The sequence below is a fragment of the Impatiens glandulifera genome, chromosome 4 (assembly GCF_907164915.1).
Source record: "Impatiens glandulifera chromosome 4, dImpGla2.1, whole genome shotgun sequence".
Classification (NCBI taxonomy): domain Eukaryota; kingdom Viridiplantae; phylum Streptophyta; class Magnoliopsida; order Ericales; family Balsaminaceae; genus Impatiens; species Impatiens glandulifera.
In genome coordinates, this window is record NC_061865.1 from 57,575,804 (window position 1) to 57,600,649 (window position 24,846).

General features: G+C 33.8%; 6 protein-coding genes and 1 pseudogene across 6 annotated transcripts; 5 read left to right on the top strand and 2 right to left on the bottom strand.

The window, feature by feature from the left end:
• Positions 1-1,946: 1,946 nt before the first annotated feature.
• On the top strand, positions 1,947-3,006 carry LOC124935111 (uncharacterized protein At4g22758-like). Its single transcript, XM_047475569.1, has 2 exons — positions 1,947-2,603; positions 2,681-3,006. The coding sequence occupies exons 1-2, from the start codon at positions 2,366-2,368 to the stop codon at positions 2,872-2,874; spliced, it is 432 nt and encodes a 143-aa protein (XP_047331525.1). The 5' UTR covers positions 1,947-2,365; the 3' UTR covers positions 2,875-3,006.
• Positions 3,007-3,596: 590 nt separating this feature from the next.
• On the bottom strand, positions 3,597-4,525 carry LOC124936149 (NAD(P)H-quinone oxidoreductase subunit L, chloroplastic). Its single transcript, XM_047476613.1, has 4 exons — positions 4,238-4,525; positions 4,062-4,169; positions 3,897-3,991; positions 3,597-3,820 (listed from the first exon to the last, which is right to left on the bottom strand). Exons 1-4 carry the CDS (start codon positions 4,451-4,453, stop codon positions 3,667-3,669), a joined length of 573 nt encoding a protein of 190 aa, XP_047332569.1. The 5' UTR covers positions 4,454-4,525; the 3' UTR covers positions 3,597-3,666.
• Positions 4,526-6,279: 1,754 nt separating this feature from the next.
• On the top strand, positions 6,280-8,572 carry LOC124935668 (cysteine-rich receptor-like protein kinase 43). Its single transcript, XM_047476084.1, has 6 exons — positions 6,280-6,435; positions 6,514-6,653; positions 6,716-6,926; positions 7,441-7,678; positions 7,760-7,910; positions 7,995-8,572. The coding sequence occupies exons 1-6, from the start codon at positions 6,369-6,371 to the stop codon at positions 8,418-8,420; spliced, it is 1,233 nt and encodes a 410-aa protein (XP_047332040.1). The 5' UTR covers positions 6,280-6,368; the 3' UTR covers positions 8,421-8,572.
• Positions 8,573-10,184: 1,612 nt separating this feature from the next.
• Positions 10,185-16,122, top strand: LOC124935512 (annotated as a pseudogene).
• Positions 16,123-16,354: 232 nt separating this feature from the next.
• LOC124936708 (F-box protein SKIP28) lies at positions 16,355-18,133 on the top strand. Its single transcript, XM_047477227.1, has 2 exons — positions 16,355-16,745; positions 16,825-18,133. Exons 1-2 carry the CDS (start codon positions 16,398-16,400, stop codon positions 17,395-17,397), a joined length of 921 nt encoding a protein of 306 aa, XP_047333183.1. The 5' UTR covers positions 16,355-16,397; the 3' UTR covers positions 17,398-18,133.
• On the bottom strand, positions 17,048-18,181 carry LOC124936709. The gene has a single exon (XM_047477228.1). The coding sequence runs from the start codon at positions 18,008-18,010 to the stop codon at positions 17,615-17,617; it is 396 nt and encodes a 131-aa protein (XP_047333184.1). The 5' UTR covers positions 18,011-18,181; the 3' UTR covers positions 17,048-17,614.
• A 1,455-nt stretch (positions 18,182-19,636) lies between these two features.
• Positions 19,637-23,621, top strand: LOC124934088 (phragmoplastin DRP1C-like). Its single transcript, XM_047474560.1, has 16 exons — positions 19,637-19,952; positions 20,044-20,107; positions 20,214-20,318; positions 20,401-20,502; positions 20,577-20,627; positions 20,717-20,778; positions 21,013-21,103; positions 21,176-21,240; positions 21,320-21,514; positions 21,587-21,706; positions 21,858-21,928; positions 22,161-22,386; positions 22,489-22,539; positions 22,618-22,858; positions 22,928-23,067; positions 23,214-23,621. Exons 1-16 carry the CDS (start codon positions 19,821-19,823, stop codon positions 23,337-23,339), a joined length of 1,842 nt encoding a protein of 613 aa, XP_047330516.1. The 5' UTR covers positions 19,637-19,820; the 3' UTR covers positions 23,340-23,621.
• Positions 23,622-24,846: the final 1,225 nt, after the last annotated feature.

A 24,846-nucleotide genomic window follows, 5' to 3' on the forward strand; every position in this document is an offset into this window, starting at 1 on the left:
TTTATTTATTTTTTTGATCTCTCACACTTTTAGTATTATCATTCATTTAGGGATTCATCTCAATTGTAATCAGTATTTTATATATTTAATTAAGGCTAGTTTGATTTTTAAAATTATAATTATAAATAAAAATATTAAAATGTATTTATATTTTATATTTGTTTAATTATTTTATATATTAAGATACATATATTATAAATAATAAATAAAAATATATTTAAATATATGTTTTTTATTATAATAATTTTATATAAAAATATTATAAATATATGGAATAGATGAGAGAGAATGAATAAAATGATTAGAAATAAATGAAATAGATTAAAGAAAATGAATAAAAAAAATATTTAAAAATGATGAGAGAGAGAAACGATGAGATTTTAATCTTAAACGCTGAATAGGGAGGTAGAGAGAAATTTGAGTTTAAACGCAAAAATGTGTTTGATTGTAATTTTTTACGTGAGTTTATTACGCAAAGTTACTGTAGCAGCTTATTACGCAGACGTTCATACGCAGTTGATTAACGCCGAATCAAACAAGGCCTAAATGGGTTAAATACGACACTGATTTGTCTAATGGTTCTCAAGAATTATGGTTTATTGCTACACGGTTTTTTAGGGACTCGATCTTTCAAGTATGTTCGGGCTCTTCCATTAGATTTTGTGAGGATTCCTGATGTTGTGAAATCGTTTAACTTTTAATTTCTTGAAGTTGAAATCAACCAAGACATGTTTAACTCTCTTTTAGGTAATTTCTTTCCAACATTTCCTTTTTGCATTATAACGACAACCTGTAATCTTTCTATGCTTTCTCTTTTGTACAACATATGGGGATGTTTTGAATTTGTTTGAATGCATAATGAATGGGTCATGCCCGGGTACATTTAGGGACATTGTGGAAGCTTGAAATGGACCATGTTCAACTTTAGATAAGAAATGATTCTCAATAATTTTGGTTAAATTTGTTTTTATTCAAAGAATGCAATGATTTTCTTATAAAAAATTAAGAGAATCAAGTAAATCCAACTAAAAAACAAAAATGAAGATTGAACAAATCTCTTGTTCTTAGTGACAAAATTACATAAAATTTATTTAATTTTGCATTAATTAATCTTATTCTTATAAATGAAACTCCAAAATGAGGTTGAAACATGATATATTCTTTGGGTTATAGTTGTTAATTTAAAATATGATATCATTCTTACTCAAAACACTCTAATTTAAAGACTATAATTTAATGAATCATCAAATTAGTGTTTTTTTTATCGGTGATAATTGTGATTTTGAAACTCTTTTTTCAAACCTCACCATTTTAAACTCTTCACTTTTAAAATTATATAAAATCAACTTTTGTTATAACGATTTCAGAATACCGTTAATTTATTATATAAATAGTATTTAAAAATAAATAAAATATCTATGTCACAAATTTAACTACCGAATTCAGGGTTTTCACTACCAATTATTTTAAATTCGGTAGTCAAAACCCACAATTCTTTAGTTAAATTAGTGACACAGATAATTTATTTATTATCTCCTCTTCTAGTCTCGCGACAACAAGATGTGAATATCCCATACTTCGTTGAGGGGTCTGGGTTTGAGACCGTGAAACGGCAAGTCTGTGTCTGGTTAAATGTGTTTGCAGACAACGTGCACACAATTCGAAAAGCCAATTTGACAAATCGACCCTAATTTGAATGAAATATCATGATTACGGGTCGTGTTAACTTTCTCGATAATAACCGGTCAAGAAAATAATATTTTTAAATTAGAAAATTTAAAATGATATATAGATAGATAGATCTAACAAAAATAAAATAATAATAATAATAATAGGATGAGCACCGCTTGTACTTGCAAAGGGCAAGAAACATTGCCAGCTAAAAAATGGAAAAATGAAGAAAACCCTAACCCTAATTTTGACTATACGCGGAGGTAGGCAGACAGGCAGTATAAATTAGCAGAAAGCTCCCTAGACGTTCCTCCTCCTATCTATCTACCTCTATCTCTCTCTTCCTTTGCTTTGGAACAACGCTTCTCTTTCGGCTTCATTTTCCGTCTGAATTCCATTGTGAATGGTGGAAATCCTTAGCGATCGGTTGATGATTTCCCCCTTCTCTCCAAGGGGGATCTTGGCAGCCTCTGTTTTCTTCTTCGGATCTTGCAAGGAAGGCTGGTACTACCGCTGCCTCGGCGTCGACCCCTGAATTCTCATCACGCCTTCACTGTTTGTTCATTTTTCTCATCTTTCCAAATAACTTTGAGATTATTCATCTCTTTTTCCCCCTTTTTATCTCCCGATTGATTCAATCGATATCGATCTCATTTGGGAATTTTGAAAAAATATCAAAAAAACAACAAATTTTATGAGAATGTTGCTTCCTAAGCAGAAGAAGAGTCAGACTGGCAAAGGCAATCGTCTCTTAATCAGCATCACTGTCATCGGTAGCGCAGGACCCATCAGATTTGTCGTCAATGAAGAAGATATCGTTTCTGGGGTCATCGTCACCGCTCTCAAAACTTACGCTCGTGAGGGCCGTCTTCCTATACTTGGATCCGACATCAATAATTTCCTTCTCTACTGTTCTCTTGCCGGAACTGATGGTAATCAATCTAACCCAATCCAATCTAATATAATCTAATTAGTTCTTAGCTAGCTGACCCTGATTTAAAAATTGCAGCTTTAAACCCGTCGATGACAATTGGATCTATTGGTGTGAGAAACTTCATGCTCTGCAAGAAACCTCAGACTGAAAAAACCAACACTGATGAACAACAGAAACATGAAGTTTCTTCTTCTTCTTCAAGGAAGGGTAATGGTAGCTGGAAGGCTTGGCTAAACAAATCTCTCAATCTTAAGGTCTCTAGCCATTAGTCTAATGTCATCATGGTATTGCCAAAAACTATGTCAGTTTGCCTTTTGGGAGTAATGTTTCCTTTTTTTTATCTTTCTTATTGTTTGAATAAAACTTCAGAACAATGATAATGGGTTGAGTTCCTTCATCAAGGTTATATCTATGTAGAGCCCATTTTTCATCTATCAATTACTTTGTACTTCACCTTTTGTTAAAGAAAATTGATGACATAAACAGTGATTTGCATCTATAACCAAAAAGTGTACTTTATTATTCTCTGATTTGATGATGATGATGAAGAAGAAGAATGCATGTGAGCCAAACATGGGTAAATCCGATATGAGTGGAAGATGATGTTTCTTTTCATCTCAAACACTCAAATAAACTTAACAATATAATAATCAATGGCATTATTCTCTCCTTTGGTACTTCTTGTTTTGTCAGCATCATATCATGTCAGACTCATCACATGTTACACATTATTTTATGTTACTCTGGTTTATCGAGAAGATTGAGATGCAATAATACATGGTCTCTTTAGCAAGTAGGGAATTCTATCTTTGATAGGTCCATGTAAATTTTAAGACTTGATCTTGTATGGTGTTTCAATGATTCAGTGTTTATTCAAATCTTTTCAATTAAAACAACCTAATTTCCATTCACACCCCATGTGTATTTGGCTAATATGCTGCAGGCCTTATAAACAATTCAATGACAGTTGTGGCCAGAGAAAGATCATATGACAAAAAGTTGTATCTGATATATTCTGGTATTATTATTATTATTACAGTTGTTGACAATTTTACAATATATCAAAGACCATCATAATCTTCTGGAGTAGCCCAAGGGTATTTACGGAATCCAGATGGAATTTTCGAAGGATCTTCCGGTTTAGACCAAGGGTACTTCATCGTTGGATCCCTCGGAAACTTCCTGAAGTTCAGAAACGGCGCCCACAGCAGTATCCTGTTATTTTTACACATCTGATGTTGGTAAATTTCAAACAAGATATGAAAACAGGATTACATACTCATCAACTTACCCAGGAAAAAACAAGAAAACAAACATGAATTGTGTGTACATCTCCAAAAGACCTCTCCTGTACCATCTTATCCTCAGCCAGTTCATTATAAATGGCTACAAAAGAAACAAGCCAAATTATGAAGTAGAAATGGAAATAGATAGATCCATTCTTTTGCTTACTTACTGGGACAATGAGGAAATAGATAAAAGCTGAAATTCCCAATTGAATCAACTTCCATATGAAGTCTTCTTCATTATTCACCCCGGTCACAGCCAAAGCTGGTAGAGTCGGCTGCAGCCAAAAGTAAACCGAAGAATTAGACTGAATTTAGAAACAAGTAAACAACATTGGTTTCTTACATTGGCCAAGACTACTGCCCACAATTGACCTGCAAGACTAATAATGGGTTTTTGACGAGGAATAATTGAGAAGTCGATAAGCTTGCAAACGAGGTTTCTCGATAGTTTGTTTGGTTTAGTGGTGGTTTTGTGTATGCCATAAATGTGGGAGACTGGTTTAGTGTTATGGGATTGGAAGAAGAGAGAAGGAAGAGCCTTTGGAATGTGGCAGCTCATTCTAACCAGACAAATCTCTCATTTGATTAGTTGTTGCCATTTCTTTGAGCTTCATTCTTCCCAAAACACACTTCTTTCCTTGTGTATGGTGCATATTGGTTAACAACTTATCCAGTTTGAGCTGAGGACCAAAATGACTATTTGGTCCCTCCCCATAACTAGTGGTGAGTAGAAAATGTATGAAAACCAAATCCAACCTCGATAAATTTTAATATTTAGATTTAATCCACCATTCTGATTCAACGCATTCTAAGTGAGAATCAAACCGGGTGGTGGTCCATATTGATACAACAATTAATATAGGTCTGGTCCACAGTTAAATAAAGACTAAAGTCAGGTTTTTAGTATTCTTGACTCCATTAATGTGCCAGCAGGTGACATAAATAATTAGTTAATTTAAATTTTGTAAAAATAAAATGATTAGTGATTATATTTGTCTAATTTGTTCAAATTATTTTCTTTTAGGTATTTTTATATTTCAAATACTACAATTATCTTTATAAAAAAATATTTTTTTTTATTATTTGAATAAATGTGCTTGTTTAATTTGGAAAAGGTAGAGTACTAAGGTATATATGATTTGATATAGTGGTATTAACAATTATGATGTACATATAAATTTTATTAATTTAGAATTTAGTTTGTATGCATTTGTCTAATAAAAATATTATTTGAAATTGTTATAATTTATTGTTTATGTAGTTATTTATTTTTAATTAATTTTAAATATAAATTATTTGAAGTCAAAGTCCGATGATTTGGATGGTTATTGATGGTGTCACCAAAAAAGAATAGAATTTTATATTGCAACAATATTTAAAAAATCATTTGTAGTCAATTTATTCTAAAATATTATTTTTTATTTAGTATAAAAATATGGTTAGTGTGTTTCGTTTTGCCTAATTAAATAATTATCAAAATTCAAGTACGACTCTATATTTTTAAAAGAAAATAGAATAATCATTTTAATTATATTAACAAAACTTTGTTTTTATATTACAACAATATTTAAAAATATAGATATAAAATATAGACTTGTCATCTATCCTCATTAATATCGAAAAAACGCGGTTTCCATATACATTTCTAAGTCATGAAGCTTGATTGATACTACCCTTTGAAAAAAAATAAATGATGTTATTTAAAATTTACAGAAGATGAATTATTAAAATATTTTTAAATTATATTTAACACAAATAATATAAATATGTTTTCATATTCTCATTATTATTTATAGTTTTTACGAAGTATTATTAAGATTTATAGGATGACATAAGTATTTAAGTAGTTGTTCAAAAGTTTGAATTTATGTTAAGATTGAGCTGAAGTCTACTCTAATTTTTTTTTTTAATATAATCTCTTAATTTTTTAAAAAAATTTAATTCATTATTTATTTTTTTAATTCCCATAAATAGGTAAAAGTTTCCCAATAAAATTTCAAACCATCACAACTTCAAATCCTATATCCCGGCCCTGGACCGTAGTTAGTCATCATTTGTCCATTGCGTATATTTAATAATAATATTATTACGACATTTTCTGAGGTTCGTTTCGGAACTCATGAAATCGGTTTAGAGAGTTAATCGTTATTCTCGAGTAACTAAACGAGTAACTACGAACTCGGTAATTTTTTTTTAATTAAGGAAAAGTAGCCTGACATTTACGATCATTCCTCGCTTCAACCCAAAACGCTTTTAGAGGTTAATAACCAATTAGATATATAATTTAAAAAAAAAAAAAAAACGAGCTCCTGAAATTTGAAGTCTCTCACTGAAAAGTCAACTAGAATTTGGAAACTTTTTCTTCCTCGTAAATCATCATCATCTTCTTCTCCGACCTTTTCCACATGTATAAAAAGCAGAGGGAAATCATGTTCTTCATTTTTCTGGGTTTTCTCATGGGATTGTAAACAGCCATGAGTACCAAATCCAGCAGCTTTATTAAACAACTCATCAAACCCTTCAATTTCAGTTTCAGTAAAGGTAAAATTCTTCCATCCTTGTCTTGTTTTTCCTCCTCTATTGTTAATCATCGGCCTTCTTCTTGTTTAATTTGATCAGGCGGACGCGAAACTGAAGACTTAGAGAAGATCGCCGCAAACGAGCAGAAGCAATTCTCTTTTGAAACCTTAGCTCAAGCAACCCGAAATTTCCACACCGATCAGAAGCTCGGCCAAGGAGGCTTTGGCCCTGTTTACAAGGTAAATTTGATTAGGGTTTGCAAATTATAAGTCTGTAATTGACATGATATGATATGAATTAGGGTAAACTGAAGGATGGGAGAGAGATAGCTGTGAAGAAGCTATCTCAGACATCAAACCAAGGGAAGAGAGAATTCATGACTGAAGCTAAACTGTTGGCACAAGTTCAACATAGAAATGTTGTGAATTTGTTGGGTTATTGTTTACACGGTTCTGAAAAGATACTAGTTTATGATTACATACCCCACGAGAGCCTCGACAAGTTTCTCTTCAGTAAGTTATCTTCTTCTTCTTCTTTGATTGTTCAAACTGTACACCACTTTTAATTTGATTGTTCTTCATTGTTTGCAAATATTGATGGACACATGAAATTTGATGATGGGTATATGTTGGTTTTGGAGGTATAGACCTTGTGATGATGATTCATGTGTCAGCCAGCCATCTTAAGATATCACAAGTTCTATGCCATGTCAACCAACTATGATTGTGCGATGATGACATGTCATTGACCTTGTGATGTGTTGCTGATGTGCCAGCAATGTGGTGTTTGCAGTTCATCTTGTATATTAAGTTCTTAACACATGTTAAGACATCACAAGGTCATTTAGTTTCTGTTTGAGTCTTGTTGAAGCTAGTTTGTTCTGAAATTTTGATTTCACAACTCACAAGGTTCATGCCGTGCCATGTCATCATTAGATGATTCTGCAATGACATGGCATAGACATTGTGATGTGGCAGCTGTGTCATCATGTTTGTGACCATGTTTTTGGGTTGGTTGATTTGATAGAATCAGAGAATCAAAGAAGATTGCTGGATTGGAAGAAGAGATTTGACATAATTTCAGGGATTGCTAAAGGTTTGCTTTACCTACACGAAGACTCGCACGAATGCATCATTCACAGAGATATCAAAGCCAGCAATATTCTATTAGACGGGAAATGGGTCCCCAAAATTGCAGATTTTGGCATGGCCCGTCTCTACAAAGAAGACAAGACTCACGTCCAAACCCGAGTGGCTGGCACAAAGTAATCTCTTAAAAGTCTTTTTCTTTTTTGAACTTTCAATTAGACCAAATCATTGAATTTGTTTGAAATTTCATTCCACAGTGGTTATATGGCTCCAGAATATCTCCTCTACGGAAATCTCTCGGTGAAGGCTGATGTATTCAGCTATGGAGTCGTCGTTTTAGAATTAATATCAGGACTTAAGAATTCAAACTTCAACCTTGATCCAGATTCTAGTAATCTTCTTGAATGGGTAAATTAATATTATTAATAAGTATAATAACAGCATATTAATTTGTCAATTGTATTATTAATTTAATTTGTAATGTTTAATTAGGTATACAAGCTATACAAGAACAGCAATAGCTTGGAAGCAATGGACAAAATTCTGACTCCTTCTGCTATACCAGAGCAGGTAGCTTTGTGCATACAAATTGGGCTTCTTTGCACCCAATCTGATCCACAGCTAAGACCCAGCATGAGACGGGTTGTGGTCATGTTATCAAAGAAGCTCGGTACAATCGAGCAAGAGCCCGTTGCACCCGGGATACTTGGTACTAGATTTAGCAAAGGGTACAAACCAAACAGCACCAAAGAAGGATCTTCAGTTTTTTCGGGTAATTCTAGTTCCACTTCAAATTCCAACACCAATACAAGTACACATACTAATACTAATACGGTTTCGACTGCAACTACAAGCTTGTCGGGGGTCGCGAATTCGCGGAAGGATCCTCATGGGAAACGTCCTGTTAGTGGCCATTAGGTTTTGGACATTGGTTTTGATCATTATTTTGCATATTCTTTTAGATCAAGGTGTTTTCATTTGAAACAAATATTTTATCTTTGTGAAGTTTTAGTCCATCTTAGTTTTTTGACCAGGGGATTTATATATTCATGTATATATCTTGTTTTCAATAGGAGCCTTGTTTGAATTTTTTAATTAAAAAACTCATATAAATGGTTGAATTAATCAACTAAAATATTTTTACTAATTTTAAAAAAAAATATATATATATATAATAAATATTTTAATTAATAGTTCATATTTGAATAATTAATTATACAAATTATATTATTAAAAAGAGAAGTGATAGTGAGAGAGAATTTGAAGGAGGTAACGGGGAGGGAATGATGTGTCACTACATCAAAGATAAAAGGTGAGAGAGAAGAAATAGAAATTTTGTTATTTTTTTACTAATCAAATTGTGTTACATCAATCCTTCACCCATTCCCTCACTCAATCATTTCTTTTATTAAAAATTACTTCATAATATTTTCAATTATCATTAAATCTTCCATTAATACATCTCTCATATGTATCTCCTTTCATATCTTGTCAAAATAATTTAAAATAAATATCTCTTTTTAAAGAGTTAATATTTATATATATATATATATAATTTATGCTTTAAAACATTTATTAATTTATAATTTAGAAAAATTAATAACTAAAAAAATATTATTATATAATGTAAAAAATATAAATTAAATATTTCTTAAAATTATATAATTTATTTTAAATAATATTTAAAATTAAAAATGTAAATAAATGATAAACATTTTTAAAATTATATAATTTCATATATATTATTGCCAATTTGTTAAATTAAGGTTTTATATGGTGATAAATTGAGATTTTATAAATTTCTTTTTAACCTCACAATTTTTTATTTATTTTTATGGTTAAAGATATAAAAAAAATCTTAAAGGTTTAAAAGATGTTAACTTATTAAGATATTTATAAATAAACAAATAAAAAATAAATGTCACTATGAGAATTTATTATAAAATTTTAAAATTATCAATTTATAAAATTACAATAATTAAATTAATAATATAAATATTTTATTTATTCTTTTTACTTATCCTCACATAGCAAACTCACTCACCAAATATTTCATAAATCTTAAAAAAAAAAATAACACCCTTCAAAATAATAAATAATAATTATCATTTTTTTCTTTTCAAATAAAATAATATCAAATTCAAAATTAAATTACTTTGTCCAGAAATATGTACGCTTTGTGAATAATGAAAATAATTTGTATATTAAATTTAAAATTTTATTATTATTATTATTATTATATATATATATAAGAATAAAAAAAGAAAATGATAATTTTATTTTATTTTTAGGTATTTTATAAAAGTTGCATTTTTACTTGGAGAAGGGGTTAAAAAGATTTATATTTATGCTAAATAAATTTAAATTAATGTCCTATTTATTATGATTTGCTATTTATATATATAATATTTTATTTCTCTTATTTCCCATTTCTCTACTTAGTCAATATTTTCAAAGATTCTCATCTTCTATCAAAATGAGTATACTCAAATCAAGATGTATGATTAAACCATTATTTGGCTTTTATGTAGCGATTTTACATTCTATATCATCATCCATTTCTAAACAATCATCCTTAGCCTTCTCAATTCGCTATTTTCGTATTAATTGTGATTCTTCTCAAAGGTAAAAACTACATTAATCCTACGAGAAATTCTAGTTATTTGTATTGATTGTTTGCGGATGAACACTAGGTATAAAATTTCGTCTCCTATCAACTGGGGAATTCGTATAGTCCCCGATAAGAAGGCTTTTGTAGTGGAGAGAATTGGAAAATATTTGAAGACACTAACTCCTGAAATTCATTTCCTTGTTCCTTTTGTTGACCGAATTGCTTATGTTCATTCTCTAAAAGAGGAAGCAATTACAATTCCAGATCAATCAGCTATCACTAAGACAATGTCAACATCTTAATGAATGGTATTTTGTATGTTAAGGTGAAGTTTTTCTTCTTTATTTGAGCTCTTTATCATTTAAGTATCTTGTTAACTAATAAATTTATATATTTTTTGGGTTATAATAGATTGTTGATCCATGTCTTGCATCATATTTTGTTGAGAATCCCATCAATACTATTATTCAGCTTGTCCAGTCAACAATGTGTATTCAGCTTGGTAAGATCAAATTTCACAGAACATATCAGACAAAAGACACTTTGAACAAAAAAATATTGATGAGATTCATTTTTTTTTAAATTATCATATTATCCCACTCTAGTGGAAATAGTCGACCTAAGAGATAAAAATGTCACGAGTTCGATTATTACTCAGGGTCAACCATGGGGTAAGCCTGACAAGCCCACGGGTTAAGAAAGTCCATCCCGGACAACCCATTTAATAAAAATAATTAGGTTTTTAGATAAATTTATTAAATTTTTTAACATAAAAGTGTGTAGCTTAGTTGTTTATGATGACAAATTTTATTTTTTATTTGGTTTTGGGTTCTAATCTCACTAAAATCAGTTTGTTTAACAATTTTTTTTCTGACGTTTTTCTACCTGGGAATGGGGCAGCCCAATTCTCGGGGCCGACACTATTATTACTAAAAATATTTTGAATAAAAACGGGGAATTGCTTTTAAGGTTAATGAGTTTTTACACCATCATAATACTATGGTGAAAGACACTAACAATGCTTTATATATATATATATATATATATATATATTATTTTGGTTTCAAATAATTTATCGTAAATATTGTACATTCCATGAATGAGTTGTTACTTCCAATAATGAGTGAAATCTCTTGAAGGAACTCAAAAGAGGTGCAATTGTGTTTGAGAACAAAAAAAAAAAAATCATCTTTTAAACAAATAAATAATAATATTTTGATACTTGTTACATTTGTTATATAAGGTTCACTTTAAGACTGAACCTTAATAAAGTTCATTTGTATATGAGTTAGTATTAAAAGATTGATCACCAAATAATTTTGTGTAAGTAGTAACTAGTAAGTAATTAATCTGAAGCAGATGGTGTAATATTTGACTCTATGAACAATTATAAGAAATTTATTATGCAATTTTTTTAATATAGGGATTTGAAACTTAATTGATATATGTTAGATTCTTAATAAGTTATTTGACAAAATTAATTGTTTATTCTCACGTTAGGCGACCATCAATGAAGCTGTGAAAGATTGGGGTTAACATGTATTTGATACAAAATAAGTAAAGTGTTTAATTATACTGTTTTTTCCTCGTAAATTAATTTTTGCAACAAACGTTCATAACATTATTTAGGAGATATATCTCCACCGAAGGGAATAATGGCTTCTATGGAGATGGAAGCAAAAGCTGAACTAAAAAAACGAATTCAAGATATTGAATCAGACGGTAACTTAACACTATCAGCTAATTATTCACTTAATTTTGCTAAAATGTTATTCAAAGCTAAATGGAAACTGATGCAGCGTGCGTGGCTAGGATGAACCTTTATCAAGATTCGTTGATTCTTACGAATACCGAAAGTTGATAGATATTGAGGAAACCTCGTTTTCTGATTAATAATCTTCCCCTAACAAAGTGTTTTAAAATTCTTTAAATACTCAGACCCTAGCTTGCAAAAGAAATAAACAACTTTTAATAAATTGCAAAAAACACCCGAAACTAATAAAAATGCGATTTTGAGCCCCTAAACGTCGTCAGATGGCCTTAAACCATCATACCTCATGGCAAAACCATGATTTCTTCACAGCACCACGTTTCCGCCCGAAAAACACTAGGCAATCGTCGAAATCTGACACTTGCGAGATATTTTCGGATGCTGCAACTTTCGCATAAACGCCTCTTCGACTCGCACCGCATCATTCCCCCCAGGGTAGAAAAGATTCGTCCTTGAATCTGGAACCGCATCATCCTCATCAGAAGAAGACTCACCCACAAAAGGAACAAGATGCTTCACATTGAACACATCAGAGGTACGCACATGGCTGGGAAGGCGTAAACGATAAGCATTGGGGTTGATCTTCTCCACAATCTCAACAGGACCAATCTTCTTAGCAGCAAGCTTGCTATATTCATGAGCTGGAAAACGATCCTTAGTCAGAATAGCCCACACAAAGTCACCAACTTCAAAATCAACAGCACGCCTTCTCGAATCAGCCTTCTCCTTGTACTTGGCAGTAGCAGCAACCAAACGGTCATGAGTGGTCTGATGAACCTGAGCCAACTGACCAACAAAATCCGCAATAGTGGAATGAGGACGCACCTTGCTGGGCAGCGCTAACAAATCAAGAGGAGCACGCGGAGACAGCCCGTAAATCACATGGAAAGGACTAAAACCAGTGGAGCGATTAACAGCATGATTGTGAGCAAACTTCCCAATGAAAGGGCGAAGAGCCTGGTTCATCATACGCATAAAGGTGCTAGGAGCATTCGACAGACCACACGGCATAACCAACCACTCATATAAGCCCTCACGAGTCTTAAAGGCAGTCTTCCACTCATCACCCATGCGAATACGAATCTGATGGTATCCACTCTTGAGATCCAGTTTGCTAAACACAGAAGCACCACCCAACTGATCCAACAAGTCATCCAACCGGGGAATAGGAAACCGATAACGCACTGTAATCTTGTTGATAGCACGACTATCAATGCACATACGCCAAGACCCATCCTTTTTTGGGGTAAGAAGGGCCGGGACAGCACAGGGACTAAGGCTCTCTCGAATGTGTCCCTTAGCCAGCAAGTCCTCCACCTGTCTACGCAACTCTTCATGTTCTTTGGGACTCATGCGGTAATGAGGACGGTTGGGTAGGGCAGCACCTGGAACCAAGTCAATGTGATGCTGGATATCACGCAAAGGAGGCAAGGCACAAGGCAGATTCTCAGGAAAAACATCTGCAAACTCCTGTAACAGCGGCTGCACTGGAATAGGCACCTCAGAACTAGCACCACAGGTAATCAGCGAACAAAATAGAGCAAACACCATGCCCGATTCGACCATGGCGGTCTTAAAAGGACCCCGAGACAACAAGGTGGTAGGGGGGACGCATGATGAGTGGGGGCAGCACCCTTCTTGGGCTGATTTGGCATCAACACAATCTTGACTCAGCCAGGACAGGCGATAAGGCTTGGGGTGAGGTTCAGTGGACAGACCCAGCTTCGAAACTGCAACCTCAGAAATCACATTCTCACAACTCCCAGCATCAATGATGAAGGTGCAAACTTTGCCACCGATGGTACAAGTGGAATGGAACAGATTATTGCGTAACCACTCGTTGTCAGGAGCACGAGGGGTTAAACATGATCGACGAATCACCAAAAGGGGGCCAACATCACCAGAAACATACTCCTCCGCTGCCTCATCATCATAAACATCATACACTGGGGCTGAATCTGAAGGAAGAGCAGAGTCAGGATCATCCACCTCAGTAAAAAGACCACGATTGGTGGACTTTGGGTTGCGACACTCTGCTTGGCGATGGCCAACTTCACCACAATTGAAACAACGCAAGCCACCGGGACGTCTCTGCGGGAGGGCTGTAGTGCTGCGAGGGGGGGCTGGGGTGGGATGGGCCGGCTGGGAAGAAGAACCAATGCCACTAGTGGGGACAACCTGTTTTCCAAAGCTACCCGAACCGCGCCTGGCTAGCTGTTTCTCAGCCTGTGAAGCACGCTGATGTGCCTCAGAAACAGTCAAGGGATCAAACATATTCAAAATATCCTGCAACTGGAGGCGAAGGCCACCAATATAGCGAGAAACCAACTGGAGAGGGGACTCAGACAGGTCAACACGAGCCACAAAGGTGTAAAACTCAGTGGAATAGTCATCCACGGAACGAGAACCCTGACGAAGATTCTGGAACCGCTGGTACAGGTTACGTTCGTAATTATATGGTAGAAACGCAGCCCTAATATGCTTCCTGAATTTGTCCCAATTCGTGAGCTTTGCCTTACCATGACGAACACGTGTCTGTTTCAACTGCTGCCACCATGCTTGTGCACGACCATGTAAGCGGATCGTAACAAGGGGTACACGACGATCTGCAGGAACTTCCTTGAAATCCAGAATCTCTTCAACCTGAGAAAGCCAATCAATAAACTCTTCCGGTGGTAGACTACCATCGAACTTAGGGATGTCCACCCTGAAAGCCTGCTCCCAGCGATGATTGGGGCGTTCAGGGGATCGATTCCGAAGACCACCGAGAGGGTTTTCATCTGTCATCGTAACATCATCTTCAGGGTGGTGCATGTGCATAGATGCATCCATCCGTTGCGTCAACCATTCAACCTGTCGCCTCAAATCGTCGTTATCACGGCGAAACTCAGCGTTTTCACGTCGCAACTCAGCAAGGTCACCATCATCAGCACCAGGGGTAGGGTTGCGCGGCTGTCTTCGGGGCGGCATACCTCAGGGTCGACTGGAAACTGATACCAACTGATGCAGCGTGCGTGGCTAGGATGAACCTTTATCAAGATTCGTTGATTCTTACGAATACCGAAAGTTGATAGATATTGAGGAAACCTCGTTTTCTGATTAATAATCTTCCCCTAACAAAGTGTTTTAAAATTCTTTAAATACTCAAACCCTAGCTTGCAAAAGAAATAAACAACTTTTAATAAATTGCAAAAAACACCCGAAACTAATAAAAATGCGATTTTGAGCCCCTAAACGTCGTCAGATGGCCTTAAACCATCATACCTCATGGCAAAACCATGATTTCTTCACAGCACCACGTTTCCGCCCGAAAAACACTAGGCAATCGTCGAAATCTGACACTTGCGAGATATTTTCGGATGCTGCAACTTTCGCATAAACGCCTCTTCGACTCGCACCGCATCAGAAACTTAAACTTTCAAACATAGAAAGAACCATTTTTGTTTAAGTGAATACCTAGTTAGTTAAAATCCATATTTGATAATAATATATTACCAACGAAAACATTATATTCATCCTAAATATCGAACAATTTACTATTCCACGAGAACTAACCAATTTTCTCGAGCCATATACTTTGCTTTATCAATCATAATCACTTTCTCTTCTGTTTGTATACAAAACGTATAAAAATACCAACAAAAGCATTAGATTCATTCTCGTGGAATAGTAAATTGTTCGATATTTAGGATGAATATAATGTTTTCGTTGGTAATATATTTTGGCAAAATGGATCAGGAGAAGGATGTGCTATTACTACTAAAGCAGAGGGATTTGCAGAAGGAATTGACATAGTTTCTAAAGTCCTTAATAAAATTGGTGGTGTGGAGGTTAGTCTTTGTCTTAAGATTCACTTTTGAAAGAGTCGTTACTTGTTAGACTTAAGTTGGGTAAGATTAGAACTTATTGATTATAAAGATAAAATACTCGTGTTCTTCGTTTATAGGTGGCAAACTTAAAAATTGCTGAACAATATACAATGCTTTTGTCAAGATTGCGAAAGAGGTAAATGACTATAATTTATGAAGAAATATAAAATGCATCTTTTAATATTGCCTTCAATATAGGGTACTACATTACTTATTCCTAAAACCATGATGGCACAACCTATGAGCATATACAAAAACTTGGTTCACAATAAATCTGTTGACCTAGAAATTGATAAGGCGGGGCAGATACAGGAAAGGGGTAAACCGAAATTATCGGACCAAGAGTATGTTTTTCCACAAGAAATTTGATGTTATACAATGGTTTCTTTTGTTTGAATTATGCTGTTTTTGTTTATGTTTTATGAATTTTGTTATTTTTATTGTTTGAAATTTGATGTTCTGTTAATTTTATTTTAAATTAGACAGGTTAATGTTGGAAATAAATAAGATTAATAATAGAAACTTAAAAGAAAAGAGAAAAAAAACAATGAATGTGCTTCACATATTTGTGGTTAGATATTAGATAAGGTTGTTACTCCATCTCTCAAACTCCAGTTCCCTAACTGAACAAATCTGAATTCTCTATGGGAGACGACGAAGAGAGCTTCGCAGAGAGTTCGATGGCTGCGATAAGAAATGGCGAATCACCTCATGAAGGGTTGTTTCTGATAATAACTTACCTCCCGCTTATCGATCTTCTATCCACGAGAGCAGTTTGCAGATCACTAAGAGATGCAGTCAACCATGATGTCCTTCCATGGCTACAATTAAGCGTCACACCACCTCTAAGCTCCCGCCTATCCGATAACATCCTGTTTCAGTTATGCGCCAAAGCTCGTGGACGCCTTACAACACTCGCTCTCATAAACTGCACCAAAATCACTGATAGCGCAATTCAAATTGTTTCCGAAAACAATCCTTTCATCACAAAGGTAAATTGAAAACCAATCTTCTTTCATATAAGTTGAACTAACTAATCTGTAATGTGTTCGTTTCTTCTTCTTCTTAAAGATGTACTTACCAGGTTGTACGAGTTTAACCATAGATGGAATCATAAGATCTGTTAAGACATTAACAGAGAATTCCCATACCTTAACAAGTTTGAAGATTAATGGAATCTATAATATAGATAAACATCATCTTCAAATGCTCAACACCTTCCTTCATCATCATCATCACAATCAGCCTTCTCTTCGATTCTATCAACAATTCAAGAACTCGTCGGTTATTAATAATGATGATGATGATCCGATTGATGTGAGTATATGTCCGAAGTGCGATGAAGTGAGAATTGTGTTTGATTGTTCCAGAAACGACTGTAAATGCAGAGGATGTGAGATTTGCATACCGAGATGTGTAGAATGCAGCGGATGTTTCGAATCAGATGAATACGAAGAAGAAGAAACGGCCTGCAATCACGTAATATGTTCGTCTTGTTGGCTTCTTCTTCTTCCAAAATGCAGCTTCTGCAACAAACCTTACTGTAACTTAAACGATTGTCGTCGTCTTCTTCATCTTCCAAACTTCATCTGTGATAATTGTTGTGCAAGATTTGTAACAACTACAGCAGTAACAGAGGAATGATAATAAGAACCCTAACAGATGAGATGATGATAATTGGTAAGCCAAATTCATTAGTTAATCAATCCATGATATATATATATCAGCATACATTTATAATCACTGTAAAAACCAAATTAAATGTCACTAAATTCGTACAAGTTCATATCATATCCTGATAAATCAATTTAACAAGATAAAGAAGATCCGATCCGATCCAATCCGATCAGATCAGATCAGTTCACTCCTGGTTCTTCAACCTCTGGACACGCTGATTCAACTGTTCAACACGAACAACAAGATGAGTAACGGAATACAACAGCCAATAGAAGGTAAGAGCAGCGGCTATTAAGAGCGCATTCCTCTGCGATTTCATGATCGATTTCTGGTGACGGAGATGCTCAGTCGGTGTGCACGAATCAGACGATTCGCAATTCGGCCGCGTCTCGTATTTCCAGTAAATATCCATGAGGAGAAAGAGGCAAAACGGTACGATTGATAGGAACGGTTTCAAGAGGTTGCGAGTGACGGCGACTAGACCTTTACGGAGAGCGTTCAAGCCAGGGATGGTAAGGAGGAGAACCATTATAGCCTCTGCTGCTGCGGCATAACCTAGAACTACCCATTCTAACGCCATTGATGATGTTTTTGGTGGTAAGAATATTACTGGAAGGACTGGATTTTGCTTCTTCCTCTTCAATTCGATGATGATCTCCGATTCTGGATTGATTTCGATCTATTTCAGAACGATCGGTATTTTCTTTCATATATGAATGGATGCTTTTCTTAGCTACTAAGAGAGAGAGTAGGCATCGGCGATGGAACTGAAATTGACATCTGTCACCGTCAATGATCAACACGTGCCGCCCACGGAAGTCTTTCCGTGCGTACATTCCCAATATACCCTTTTTTGTCATTCATTTTTCGATTATACCCACATATTTACTTTCTTAAACTTACTTATACTTATCTTTCATGTTCATTTTCCTATTATACTAATCTTTCCGTTTACTCTCCTAAAATAATTTCATTTCTATCTTTAAATTCATTAGTTATATCTAATTACAATTTTTTTACCTAAATACAAATTATATATATAATAAAGATATGGAAAGTGACTTTGAGGACAAACGCAAAAACAAAAGGTTAGTGAGAAAAAGTTATAAATATAAAAGGTTAGAGAGGGAAAAACCATGTTGGGGAGCATTCGGGACATGTTCGAAAACATTCTGTTTCAAATCATTCTATTCGAACTTTATCTCTTTCTAACTTTTACATGATGTGGGTCATTGTAGAGTAGATGCCTCAGCGTCTTAGATGTGGTCGTTGTAGAGTCGATGCCCCAGCATTTGTCAGATGTGGGTCGTTGTAGAGTTGATGCTCCAACGGCGCTCTCCAGAACCAGGACCTCCAACGGCGCTCTCCAGGACCAGGACCAGGACCGGTTATTAGGGTGGGTAAGATGGGTCACCGCCCAGGGACAAAAATTTTTTTTATGCAATATTATAAAAAAAATTAGGTTTTATGTTTCTTTCTACTCGTCTCTTTCAAATCCTTCTCTCAATAATGACTCAAAATTTTATTTAAATCTTTGAAATCCTTCTCAAATCATATTTTTTTCTTATTAAATATTGTTTTTGAATTCAAAATTATCTTAGATCGCTCAGAGCCCCCAAAATCCCAAAAATGAACGAGACGGCCCTGACGTTCTCTATATACATTAGATTTATAAAATAAAGTAATTAGTAACTTTAGGGATGACACAGAATTAGATATAACTATGGTGTAGATGAGTCTAATCGAATCGAGTATCATATTACTCGAACTCTATTTGTATTATATATATTCGAACTCGATTCACTACCAAAATTTATACTCGACTAGTTAAGAATTTGATTACTCAAACTCGAAAATTTTGAAAATTAAATTTTATTAATAAATGTTACATATTTTAGTCGAGATCATGTTTTGATCGATTTGCTCGTTGCTCGTTTAAACGTATTGGAGAGAAGAGAAAAGAGAAATTGATAGTTCTATTGAAAGATGCTCAATAGAGAAGATGAAAAGTTAAGAGAGAATATGTTAGGAAAAAAAATATTTACTATTTCTAATATATATCTATAAGACTATAATATTATAAAGATCAGGAATTATAAGATGAAAAATATTTATGATTTTTATTATATATCTATAATATTATTATAAATACAAAAAGTGCTTATAATATTTATAAAATCGTTCGGGATTGTTTGTTTGGTCAAAATATTGGAATAGCAAAATGAAGAAACCGTTATTCTGTTTTCCATCGTTTGCGATTCTCCCCATTCTCCTTTGGCGCATTGCATTTCTCGAATCCAAAGAGAAAAGAATAACCTAAAACCAGAGTAGATCTCTTCAACCAAATCGGAAGAAGAAGCAACAGAGGAGTGATCATCGAGAATATAAAGATGGCGACAATGGAGAGTTTGATCGGTTTAGTCAACAGAATCCAGCAAGCTTGCACCGTTCTCGGTGATTATGGTGGCGAAGGAATGTCTCTTTGGGAAGCTCTTCCCTCTGTTGCTGTAGTAGGAGGCCAGGTCCATTTCATTTCCGCTTCTTTCTTCCTTTACAAAATTGATTGATGCACATCCATAACGATCTTCTTCTTCTTCTTTTCATGGAGGTTAGAGTTCTGGTAAGTCATCGGTCCTAGAAAGTGTAGTTGGAAGAGACTTTTTGCCTCGTGGATCGGGTAATCTCTTCATCTTATGAACTTTAATTATAGTTATACCGATGAATGCTTAGGGTTTGTGTAAGTTAATTCTTACTTTCAACGTTACTTTCTTGTAATCGTTAAGGTATTGTCACTAGGAGGCCATTGGTTTTGCAATTACATAAGATAGAGAGTGGAGCTGAATATGCTGAGTTCCTACATGCAAGAAACAAAAAATTCACTGATTTTGGTAAAGTTTCAAACGCTAATTTCCAATATCCTTTCTAATAATAACAATTTTCATGAAAATCTGCTTCTTCTAAAACCTGCAGCTTCTGTTCGTAAGGAGATTGCGGATGAAACAGACCGGATTACTGGAAAGTCGAAACAGATCTCCAATATTCCAATTCAACTCAGCATATATTCTCCAAATGGTTTATATCCTATTTGCATAACTATTCTCTTTGGCTATTGTATTAAAATTTTGATGTAAGCAATTGTTCTGCAGTTGTTAACTTGACGTTAATTGATCTTCCCGGGTTAACTAAGGTTGCTGTTGGTAAGATCTAAATGAAAACTCATTGCTGTCAATTTTGATGCCAATAATTGTTCCACAATTCATTCAGCTGTTCTGACTTCATTCTACAGACGGACAACCTGATAGTATCGTTCAAGATATCGAGAATATGGTTAGGTCCTATGTTGAAAAGGTGAGGAACCCCAACTGAAAACACTTTATTATTTCTATTTCTGTATTTGGAAACCTCTCCATATACAAAAACATATTTCTGAATCTATCTTTGAGTACATTTCAACCGTTTTTGTGCCTAAACTAGACTCATCCTTGGTTTCTAGTAGTTGATTTTCTTCTTTTGGTTTCAATTTGTTATAGAAATGTCACTAACAACGCGTACAACATTTTTTTTCGTTTTTCTCATATGTAGCCAAATTGTATTATTCTGGCGATTTCTCCTGCTAATCAAGATATTGCCACTTCTGATGCTATAAAGCTTGCTAAAGAAGTTGATCCTACGGGTATTTTTATTCAATGATGGCTGCAAAGACTAAAGATACTCTACTTATATGTGGTTATTACAACTATGTTAGGTGAAAGAACATTTGGAGTGCTCACTAAGCTTGATCTTATGGACAAGGGAACAAACGCTGTGGATGTATGTTATAGCTAATTGACTTTGTTTTGTCACTTAAGACATTTGTTCATGTTTTTTTTAAACTTTCACAATGTTGAAGGTACTTGAAGGAAGGCAATACAGGCTTCTACATCCATGGGTAGGAATTGTGAACCGTTCGCAAGCTGATATAAACAAGAATGTTGACATGTTAGCTGCGCGAAGAAAGGAGGTCGAGTATTTTGAATCTAGCCATGAGTATGGACACCTGGCTCACAAAATGGGTGCTGAATATCTGGCAAAGCTTTTATCTGAGGTTTGTAGCCTAAAAAAATGCATCTGTTTGTTTGTTTGAAATCATCCCAGTGTTTATCTTATTTTGTAATAGCATCTCGAAGCAGTAATTAGGCAGCGTATACCCAGCATCATTGCCTTGATAAATAAGACAATTGATGAGCTCAATGCAGAATTGGATCGCATCGGAAGACCAGTTGGTGTTGATGGTGGGGTAATGCCTTTGGAACTTATCATTTTAAAAAAAAACAAAATTATTCGACTGGAATAACTTGTTTACACGTTTACAAAAATCATTGTTTATGCACAAATTGCTGAAATATATTGTTAGATTTCAATCCATTTGTCTGATTTCTACTACGCAGGCTCAACTATACACGATTTTAGAAATGTGCAGAGCATTTGACCGGGTATTCAAGGAACACTTGGATGGAGGGTATTCGATACTTATATTTTTTTCTGAAACTCGGGCCCCATTTGGAAACACTTGTTTTTTCTTATCTGGATTCGTGTCTTACTAAATTTAGTTTTCAATGTTTTTGTATCTATAAAAAAATGGATCCAAATACAGAAACAAAAACAATAAGTGTTTTTAGATGGAGTGTCTTTATCATTTGATTATGATATCATTATTGTCTGCATTATGCAATAAGATATTTCGTTGTCAGACGACCAGGTGGAGATCGAATATATGGTGTTTTCGATCATCAACTACCTGCAGCAATGAAAAAGCTTCCATTGGATCGTCATCTTTCTCTAAGCAATGTCAAGAAAGTGATCTCAGAAGCAGATGGTTATCAACCTCATTTGATTGCTCCAGAACAAGGATACAGGAGACTAATAGATGGTTCTCTGGGTTATTTCAAGGGTCCAGCTGAAGCTTCTGTTGATGCTGTAACTACTCTTTACTTACTACCATAAAGGCTTTGTTCTATGAAAAGCTTTATATGGTTTGATTGGAATATTCTGATTTTTTATTTCTGTTTAATTTTCCAGGTACACTTGATCTTGAAAGAGCTTGTGAGGAAGGCAGTAGTAGCAACTCAGGTGAACGAATTGGTTATAAAACTAAGTCATTTGCACATGAAATTGAACAAACATCAATTGAGAATATAACAATTTCAGGAACTTAAACGGTTTCCATCTCTTCAAGCTGACATAGCAAATTCTGCAAATGATTCATTGGAAAAATTCCGCGATGAAAGCAGGAGAACAGTATTGAGATTGGTGGAGATGGAGTCCACTTATCTGACTGTTGAATTTTTCAGAAAACTTCAGATGGAACCAGAGAAGAACTCAAATCCACCCCCAAATGCTTCAACTCAAAATACAGATCGATACGGAGACCAGCACCTACGGAGGATTGGTAAGCAATTTTTTTCCTTTTTGTAATGTTTGCATTAATGAATGAGGTTATAATTTGAATTCATTTCAGGATCAAATGTTACTGCTTATGTCAGCATGGTATGTGATTCATTGAAGACCTCAATCCCCAAAGCTGTTGTTACATGTCAAGTCCTGCAGGCTAAGAGAGCATTGCTCAATCAGTTCTATGCTAATGTTGGCAGGAAGGAGGTAAAATTTCAAAACGCCTTACTATATATCCTGTCACAAAGCGATTTCTTTTAAATGAAAACATGATTTTTGTATTTTAACATGGTCTGAAGACCAAACAACTGCTTCCTTAACAACCATGTAATCAATCCCCTTCACCATTGCAGAAGGAACAACTTGGTAAAATGTTGGATGAAGATCCAACACTGATGGAAAGAAGACAGCAAATATGGAAGAGGCTTGAACTATACAAATCAGCAAGAGACGCGATTGATTCAGTTGGATGGAAATAAACAGAGAAATATTCATCAATTCAACATGCTTGCAGTACACAATCGATGAGTTCTTGAGAACTGATTCCACATTCTTTCTTCTACAAATAAAGCTCAAGCTCGCATCTTCGAACTGCTTCTTGAAAATCGATGTTTGCCAATGTTAGGTCAGCTGTATTTTCTCCTCTCTTTTTGTTTTTTCCAGTTTTGGTTTTTAGCAAAGTCCCTATGTTACATTGATCATCATCATCAATCAATTGATTATTTCTTAATAAGAAGAGTGTCATTAAATGTTCAATCTTATAAGGGATTGAGCAAATTTTAGCAACTATGAGAAAAAGAATACTTGTGACAACTTAATTGACTTAGAACATTGAATTTTTTGACAATGGAATTCTAAATTCACAAGCATCCATCATTAGAGCTACCATTGTGTGTTGATTTCTATGTTTTGATGTTTCAATTTATTTTTGATTTAATGAATTATTAAAATATGTATCATAATTTGTATTAAATATGTGTGACTTTTGTGTGTATTATCTTGGTTAATCAAAAGCTCCTTTTACACAAATAAATAGAATGCAAGTCTATAGAATAAATAAATAAATTTTAAATTGTTTTTATTGAAAATTGTTGGTCAAAATTCTAGTCACCTGAATTATTGTGACAAAAATATTATTAAATCATTTTAAAATAAAATTAATAGGATTATGTCCCCACATGACCCTAGATTTTGTGGTGACAAATGAGACTGACTGACCTTGTGGTTGTGGGTAATGATTTGTGTTTTTAATTGTATTATGGTTCCCCTCTTTGCCCTACTTATTTATTATTTATATATATATATTTTTTTACTAGAGTTGTTGCAATATTTAAATAATGTAATTTTAATGTAAATTTAATGTTTAAAACTATAAAATTATTTTTATCCATGAGTTTATTAATAATTATATATTAAGAATATTTAGTTAAAAGTGAAAAAATATAATTTGAAAGTTACGAACTATCGACCATCTCAAACAATTATTGTGAATCCTTCGTAATGTTATAAATCTTGATATGAGTTTCGGTAAGAGAGCTCACAAATTTCGTCTTCGTCGGAGACCTCGTTGCATTTTTTATATTTAAATGATTTTCTCTAAATATATATATATATATATATATATATATATATTATGAAAAACAATTATGATTTAAAAATCTTTTTTTATTAATGATAGCCTTTATATCTCATTATTCATATTATCATTTAAATTGTTATTACTTTGTTTTTATAATAATTTAAAATATTAAAAGTATTTTGATAATTTAATAATAAAAAAACATTGATTATAGTACTTTTACCCAATAAAAACATGTTTTCAAATTAATGAGTTTGAGTTATGATCATTTAAAATAAGTGAATTTCATTAATTAGTTCATTTATAAATATTTTTTAAGTAAATATTCTCTATTTTTGTAGATTAGGATTCTTTCTATATTTATGACACTCTTATTATACTTTATTACTTTTGGTCACTTCAGTGGA

What these genes read in the sequence shown, in the direction of transcription:
- LOC124935111 (XM_047475569.1), top strand. Translation starts at nt 2,366, where the DNA reads ATGAGAATGTTGCTTCCTAAGCAGAAGAAGAGTCAGACTGGCAAAGGC. An exon ending in TTCTCTTGCCGGAACTGATG is followed by an intron (nt 2,604 to 2,680) that starts GTAATCAATCTA and finishes TAAAAATTGCAG; the next exon opens with CTTTAAACCCGTCGATGACA.
- LOC124935668 (XM_047476084.1), top strand. Translation starts at nt 6,369, where the DNA reads ATGAGTACCAAATCCAGCAGCTTTATTAAACAACTCATCAAACCCTTC. An exon ending in GCTTTGGCCCTGTTTACAAG is followed by an intron (nt 6,654 to 6,715) that starts GTAAATTTGATT and finishes GATATGAATTAG; the next exon opens with GGTAAACTGAAGGATGGGAG. An exon ending in CTAGTAATCTTCTTGAATGG is followed by an intron (nt 7,911 to 7,994) that starts GTAAATTAATAT and finishes ATGTTTAATTAG; the next exon opens with GTATACAAGCTATACAAGAA.
- LOC124934088 (XM_047474560.1), top strand. Translation starts at nt 19,821, where the DNA reads ATGGCGACAATGGAGAGTTTGATCGGTTTAGTCAACAGAATCCAGCAA. An exon ending in CTTTTTGCCTCGTGGATCGG is followed by an intron (nt 20,108 to 20,213) that starts GTAATCTCTTCA and finishes GTAATCGTTAAG; the next exon opens with GTATTGTCACTAGGAGGCCA. An exon ending in AGGCAGTAGTAGCAACTCAG is followed by an intron (nt 22,540 to 22,617) that starts GTGAACGAATTG and finishes TAACAATTTCAG; the next exon opens with GAACTTAAACGGTTTCCATC.
- LOC124936708 (XM_047477227.1), top strand. Translation starts at nt 16,398, where the DNA reads ATGGGAGACGACGAAGAGAGCTTCGCAGAGAGTTCGATGGCTGCGATA. An exon ending in ACAATCCTTTCATCACAAAG is followed by an intron (nt 16,746 to 16,824) that starts GTAAATTGAAAA and finishes TTCTTCTTAAAG; the next exon opens with ATGTACTTACCAGGTTGTAC.
- LOC124936149 (XM_047476613.1), bottom strand. Translation starts at nt 4,453, where the DNA reads ATGAGCTGCCACATTCCAAAGGCTCTTCCTTCTCTCTTCTTCCAATCC. An exon ending in TCTATTTCCTCATTGTCCCA is followed by an intron (nt 3,992 to 4,061) that starts GTAAGTAAGCAA and finishes TTTCTTTTGTAG; the next exon opens with CCATTTATAATGAACTGGCT. An exon ending in GTTTTCTTGTTTTTTCCTGG is followed by an intron (nt 3,821 to 3,896) that starts GTAAGTTGATGA and finishes TAAAAATAACAG; the next exon opens with GATACTGCTGTGGGCGCCGT.
- LOC124936709 (XM_047477228.1), bottom strand. Translation starts at nt 18,010, where the DNA reads ATGGCGTTAGAATGGGTAGTTCTAGGTTATGCCGCAGCAGCAGAGGCT.